The 7,500-nt window shown below is 44.4% G+C and overlaps 1 protein-coding gene across 1 annotated transcript in view; it reads right to left on the bottom strand.

Annotated features, from left to right (window-relative positions):
* Nucleotides 1–7,500, bottom strand: part of sema4c (sema domain, immunoglobulin domain (Ig), transmembrane domain (TM) and short cytoplasmic domain, (semaphorin) 4C) — a gene marked incomplete at its 5' end in the record, with an annotated part of 74,691 nt that overhangs the window by 65,569 nt on the left and 1,622 nt on the right. Inside the window, one exon of the mRNA XM_084308121.1 lies at nucleotides 3,645–3,792. Coding sequence (XP_084164247.1) covers nucleotides 3,645–3,792 — 148 coding nt within the window. The remainder of the gene's footprint in view (nucleotides 1–3,644; nucleotides 3,793–7,500) is intronic.

Below are 7,500 nucleotides of genomic sequence, written 5' to 3'. Positions count from 1 at the left end.
CATTAGGGTGACAGTCTTTACAGTGTTCTTAAACAACAGCCAAAAGGGCCAGTTTTGATTGATTGATTGATTGAAAAGTTTATTAACAGATTGCAGAATGGGTACAGTACAGTACAGCTCAATACATACAATGTTAAGAGGATGCAGACCAGAGAAAGACTTTCATCTTGTTTCCATCAGGAAACAGCTTTGGGTAGGGCATTCCACATTGTTGTGGCATAATTTGCGAAACGTGTTTAGTCCTTGTTTGAGCCGAATCTGGGTTTTACATGATTTGTGGAGCTCCCTCTGGTGTTGTGATCGTGGTATTCACTGACCTTTGGGAAGTATTTTGACATGTACATGGGTACCTGGTTCGTGTAGTGTATCTTGTAGACCAGGCCCATTGCAAGTTGCTGTACTCTGTCGTCTACTTAAGCCATCCTAGGTTGGCAAAGTGTGCAGGGGTGAGGTGGGTTCTAGGAGTCAGGTCAAGCAGTAGTCTGACTAGTTTGTTTTGAGATGTTTGTAATTTGGTTTTTAGTGCCTTTGAGGTGCTTTGGTACCATGAGGTGCAAGCATAGTCGTAGTACCCTTGAATGAGTGCTCCTGCCAGAGTCTTCAGGGTATTCTTGTTTACCAGGGAGGAGATCCGGTACAAGAATCGAGTTCGTTGATTGACTTTTTTTATTACATTGGATGCCATTTTGTCACAGGAAAGATTAGCCTCTAGGATGGAACCCAGGTAGGTAATTTCATCTTTCCTTGTGACAATATTGTCACCCACTGTAACTGAGAAGCCGTCGGTCTTGCTGAGTTTGTTATTTGAACCGAAGAGAATGGACTCTGTTTTGCCCATGTGTAATGATAGTTTGTTGTCGGTGAGCCATATGCAGATTTTGCCTAGTTCCGAGCTGAGGGTTTTTTCAACCTGTAACTTGTTCTTGTCAGAGACCAGCAGGGCTGAGTCGTCCGCAAACAGGAACAAGTTGCAGTCACAATCTGACGACATGTCATTTGCATAAATTAGGAACAGTAGTGGTCCTAGTATGCTTCCTTGTGGAACACCACAGTTCACTGTGAGGGGGGGGGATAGGGTACCGTTTACCTCCACCATCTGTTCTCTCCCCTCCAGGTAGGATTGTATCCAGCTCACTGATAAACTATCAAAACCAATTGCTTTTAGTTTGTCAATCAGAATGGTGTGATTGACAGTGTCGAAGGCCTTTTGTAGGTCTAGCATGACCATGCCGCAGTATTTGCCCGCGTCCACCTCTTGCTTGATGTGGTCGTTCAAATAGAGAAGGCATGTGTCAGTGGAGTGGGATGTTCTGAAGCCATATTGGAATTCGTAGATTAGATTTTTATCCGTAAGGTACTTTTCGACCTGTTCGTATACTATTTTTTCCATGACTTTCGAGATGGATGTAAGGATAGAAACAGGGCGGTAGTTGCCTGGGTCTAATTTGCTGCCCTTTTTGTGCAGGGGTGTTACTCTCGCTATTTTGAAGTCCTTGGGGACGTGTCCCTGTTTTATGGAGAGGTTTATTATGTGTGTGATGACTGGGGTGATGGCGGCTGCTGAGTCTCTAAGGAATTTGGAGGGGATGTTGTCATGGCCAGTAGATATGACATGTGGCCTTGTCTCCAGTTCTTGTGTGAGACACAACAAAGCCCCTAAACCCATATTTTGTTTTAATTTTCTCATCTGTTTCATTTTTGTTTACCTTTCTTGTCAGATCTGTTATTAATGTGTCATCTTTTGACATCATGTCAACTTTGTACTTAATGGTAAGTCTGACCAGAGCTCTTTGTCACTTTCTGGTCAGACGCTTGTGTGTCTCTGATTATAAACTGATCATACTCTTTCTGTGGCCATAGAAACGGATAATAAACTATGTTCTATTTTTATACAATTTGACTCATTTGAATTTCTAACAGTTCACTGTCATGGCTGATTTAAAATATTCCACAACAGGACCAACCCACTTTATCAAGGGGACACAGTGGTGAGTGTCATGGCCATCACCAGTAACAAATCTAAGAGCAGAATGATAGACCGTGACCAGGGGTTTAAGAGTGGAAAGAGCAGTGTTTCTATAAATGACCCCACAATCAAACATTGATTTTGGAAAACACTGCTTGTGTGTGTGTGTGTGTGTGTGTGTGTGTGTGTGTGTGTGTGTGTGTGTGTGTGTGTGTGTGTGTGTGTGTGTGTGTGTGTGTGTGTGTGTGTGTGTGTGTGTGTGCGTGTGCGCGTGCGTGTCTTGTGGGGTTTATGTATATAAATGTGTAATGCAAAAATCTCTTTTTACCCTGTTTGTCAAATTCACCTGTGGTTTAGTAACGCTTCAGTAACTTCCTGCTGGGCCTGTCAAAAGGCCCAGTGGTGCGACAGTTGACATGTTCATTAGGAATAGGCCGCTTCATTTTTAGACACTGTGCTGGATTGTCCTTGCTTCGACATTCATTTCCCACAGATAGTGCCAGCACCCATTAACTTTGATACCTCGAGCCCAATTTAATAACCGTCATTGAATTGGCCTGACATAAGGTGTCTTGGAGCTCCGTACTGATAGCTTGGATATAGAATAGAATAGAATAGAATAGAAATACTTTAATCATCCCGAGGGACTACAAATCGCTCACAGTAAACATTTAGACATTTAGGCGGTCGGGTGGCGTAGCGGAGATTGCGCTCGTCACCCATGCAAGAGGCTGCAGTCTCGACTCCCGGAGTCAGCATTGCCTGCGGCTTGGGCCGATCGTCATACTAACTTGTTTGGCTGAGTTTGGGGGAGGGAAGTCGTGGGTGGTAATCTGGCGTTGTGGACAGCGACGCCTACATGTCAGGTCTGGGCGCCTGCTCAGCGAAAGGCAGGAAGTGGTGAAGGCAGCGTGACCTCCCACGCATTACACTTCACCAATGAGAGTCCTCGCTGCCAGGTGAAAAGAGAGCCACTGGCTGTCTCTGCATGTGTCGGAGGAAGCATGTGGTAGACTTCAGGGTTCCCTTGTACCGACCAGTAGGGGGAACATGCGCACAACGACCAGGTAGGGGAGGGGGGGAATTGGCATAATGACTAAATTAGGATGGGGAGAAAAGCATAGAAAAATCAGGCGGAGAAAAAGAAGATACAAAAAAAAGAAAAAGAAAAAACATTTAGACATTTAGACAGAACAAAGTCACGAATAAGAATAACAAAACAAATTGCCTAAGAATAAGAATAAATAGGCCTAAGAATAGGCCTAAGAATAAGATAATAATACGGACCAGCCCAGGATTCACGTTTCATATGTTATGTATATACATTCTAGTATAAAATATACAGTAAAAGATATACAGTAAAAATATACAGAAGTCAACAGTAAGTGTAATATTGAACAGTGTTGTTTTAAAAGTAGAAGTCCAAGAAGATGGTAACTGTCACCCTGTGCTCAGTGATGCAGTGTGAGGCACATTGATGCAGTGTAAAGTCTGATGGCTGTCTGATATCATTGGGAACGAGTGACTGTGTTTATGATGAAGCATGTTGATGATTTCTGATGTCACTTTCTCCACCTTCTTTCCCTTGGCAGGCTGCCAGGAAGCTGTGCCCCTCTCTCCAAGGCCCTGTGATCGCCCCCCCCCCCCCCCCCCCCCCCCCCCCCCAACCAACCGATACCTCGCTCCGCATTCAGATTCCACGAGTGGTGAATGGGAGTCATCGGGGGAGCCATGGGCGGGACGAAGGTCCTTCTCTTGGTCCTTCTGGTCGGCTGCGAGCGGTCGCTGAGTCTCAACTGGAACCCGGTCCCGCGCAAGACGGTCCGCTATCACGGTGAGTGTGGGAGGCGTGGGATGAGTTCCGTAGTAGGGGTGGAACGGTTCACAAAATCGACGGTTCGGTTCGTATCATGGTTTTAGGTTTACGGTTTTCGGTTCGGTTCGGTATACGTTGTTTTTTATTTAAAAAAATGTAACACTCCAAAATACCATACATCAACATAAGATATATAGCCTAAAAATAAATCCAACTTTTCAGTTATTCTCAAGGACGTAGTCATGCAAAAACTGAAAGAATGAGGCCATTTGACATCAGGCACATTATTTTGACAGTGACGGTTAGAGCTAGGGCTTTTTTGGCAATCGAAGCTTCGGGGCCGAGCTTCGATTTTAATTCGAAGCTTCAAATTTTTTTTTTTTTTTTTTTTTTATGTTGTGGGACTTGTACAGCACTTTGGTAAACTTTGTTGTTTTTAAATGTGCTCTATAAATAAAGTGGATTGGATTCATTAATTAAGTAGCCCCTTTCGTGACTGTGACGCAGCCAACAAGGTTTCACTCGGCTGTGTGATTTAATTCAAGGTGGATCGCTGTTGTCGTTTGAACAACTTCAGATTTCATGGGAACTACCAATCCCCCAAATCAAGAATGTTTAAGATGAATGAAGTAAGATTTAGATTATTTGAAATATGGCCTGTGTAGACTAAACTATGCACAGAATTATGTCAGTCTACAAGGTCCGGATTCTACATGGTCCGGAAATGTAGACCTTGTAGACACCACTACAGACCAATTATCAGTGAATGTTCATGCATTTTTAAGAAGGGCTACTTCCACAAAAAAACAAAGAACTCACCAAAACATCTCAGTAGCACCTTATCTAAATGTTCTATTTCATATATGGAGATTCATATTTATTTATGTATTGCATGCATTTCTACATTTTATTTCCTATTTTGTTTATTCATCCCAGTATCTTTCTTTCTTATGTGTGGAATTCTACAAGGCATGTGATGATATCCTTCAAACAGGCAATAGTGATGATATAATTTGGGCAGTGCTGAGCTGGGTTACTTTCCTCCAGTGTATTTGTCCCCCGGCCCCACCCAATGGCCCTGCACGCACGCACACACACACACACACACACACACACACAAATCGAAGTAAAAAAAGAAATAATAATCTTTTTTTTCTTTTCTTTTTTACTTCGATTTTTTTTTAATGTTCGAAGCTTGTGCCATCGAACGAAGCTTCGAAGCTTCGAAGCTTCGAAGTATTTAAGACAGCCCGAGCTATAGGAGAGATTTTGGTACAGCAAGAGGGGAGGCATTGCTGATTTAAACATGCTTCTCATTTATTTGGTAAAAAAAAAGGTTTACCTTTAATAATGTTTGGCACACAAAGACCGAACTGACTGAAAAATATAGGCAACATTTGTCAAAGTATTAACCCATTCTCTGCCACCACTTTGACCATCCTAAACCATCCTCTGCCAGCGCTATTTGTCTATGGAGATGTTCACCTTCTTTGCAGGGCTATAACTTTTTTAATTGTATTGCTAAATTGACATTACTATGGCCCATTCAACATCAATTATCTATCGTTCAGGATGTAGGAACGTTTTACTTTTTCATTCACACATTCATACTAAAATACCGTCTAGAGTATAAATATGTTTTTATCGTTTTCTGCAGTATTTCATAGAACGTGAGATATAGGCATAAATGCATATATTAGATGCTCAAATGCAGTATGATACCGATCAACGTTATATTAAAAATTTCAACTGTACATGGTCCTAAACGTCATGACTGGTCATCTGCGGGTGAACGGAGGGGGGGGGGGGGGTCGTTTATAATTCAATGACCGACGTTAAATGATTTATGTAGTATGGGTGATATATTGATCAGAGCAGTTTGTATCGAAAATGATAAAGAAAAACGCTGAAACTCACATCAGTCTCCTCGTACCGTTGGGCGATGAGAGTGGAGCAAACAGATCCCAATTATGTGATGTTGATCGATGCGATCCATTTCCGGTTTGTATATTACTAATACACGTCCAAATCATGTTGATTATTGAGTTATGGCAAAGATCCATATGCACGGTGTCTGTATTGAGCCCCGTTGACGATAAACGAGTGGCCGGACGAAATTAGGGGACGGGCCGAGCTCCAACGGGCACTTCCGGTTTGGCAACTCGCCGATCGGCCACCAGGTGGCGGTATTGAAGCGTTGCAGAGTTGTGATGGCTCAGACAGCATCAGCCAAGACTCCGTGGGTGAAATATGAATACCATGACGAAAATATTAAATATTGATCTCAACATGCCTTAACACGTGATTGGCGGAGAATGGGTTAACTCGTCAATATACCCCCCTTCCCCACTAATCGAACTGGTGTCGTGGAGTCACTTCTCTGTGAGCGTTTCCATGGTTAGCTTGCGGCTAACATTAGTTAGCTCGCGGCTAAAGTTAGTTAGCTTGTAGCTAACGTAACGTTATATAACCGAACAATACACACATGCCCGAATGCGTACCGTTCAGTACGACCTCCACGGTTCGGGGCATGTGTGTATTGTTCGGTACACGGTTCGAATGCGTACCGTTCCACCCCTATTCCGTAGTATTGTTTGCCGTCTCTGACTGTTACACACGCGCGTGTTTTCACACACCGTTCCTGGCTGCGTATAGTCAGACCCTGCTTGTCGATGCTAAGTTAATGGCAAGCAGGAAAGATTATTTTCTACCTAGAAGGGCTAAGTGCTGGTCTCTCCCTCTGGGCTTCATGGGAAATACTATGAAGAGCAAAGTAAGAATAGATCGGAAAGAATAGAGAAATAATAGAAAGCCGTATTTCTCACCTCTCCATCTACCTCCTTCTCCTTTCATACCTCATCTCTCTCGCCCCCTCACTTCCTCCTCTTTTCTTCTCCGCGTCTCCCACTCCTCCCTCCCCATTGTGAGATGAACCAAGCGCTCTTGTGCCGCTTTCTCGAAGAGCTCGATTTCAGCAACTCAAGGACAGTGAGGTTATGAAAAAAAATAAAATAAAGAAAAGGGGAGGGGGGGGGGTGTAGCCTCTCTTCTCTGTCTATCACACTTTACCACACGTTCCTGCCTCACGGCCCTCCTGCCCCACACGGCCCCCCTCCCCCCACACGCCGCTACAGTAGTTGGGGAAAGAAAACAATCGGCAGGCAGTCAATAGTAGCTGGAGAGATCCTCACTGTGATGGAGCTCCGCCCCTCCTCTCGCAAGCCCACTCACTCAATCACACACACGGACAGAGGAGTAAACACTCAACATGCAGAGAAAACAAGCAAGCTCAAACTTATCTGTTCTGAGAGAGAGAGAGGGAGGGAGAGAGAGAAGAGAGAGAGAAGGAGAGAGAGAGAGAGAGAGAGAGAGAGAGAGAGAGAGAGAGAGAGAGAGAGAGAGAGGGAGAGAGAGGGAGAGAGAGAGAGAGAGAGAGAGAGAGAGAGAGAGAGGGAGAGAGGGGGAGAGGGGAGAGGGAGAGGGAGAGGGAGAGAGAGAGAGAGAGGGAAGAGAGAGAGAGAGGGAGACGGAGACGGAGAGAGAGAGGGAGAGAAAGAAAACAAGAGACAATGAGGGATAGAGGGAGGAAGAGACGAGACACACACAAAAGAGAGGGGGAGAGTGGGAGGGGGAAGAGAGACACAGAGAGGGAGGAAGAGAGAGAGACAGGGAGAGTGGGAGAGAGAGAGAGAGGGGGGGAGGGAGAAGGAGATAGAAG

Source organism: Notolepis coatsorum (genome assembly GCF_963971535.1).
Source record: "Notolepis coatsorum genome assembly, chromosome: 2".
NCBI lineage: Eukaryota > Metazoa > Chordata > Actinopteri > Aulopiformes > Paralepididae > Notolepis > Notolepis coatsorum.
Note: the sequence above shows the minus strand (reverse complement) of the source record. Positions and strands in the feature narration are given on the sequence as shown.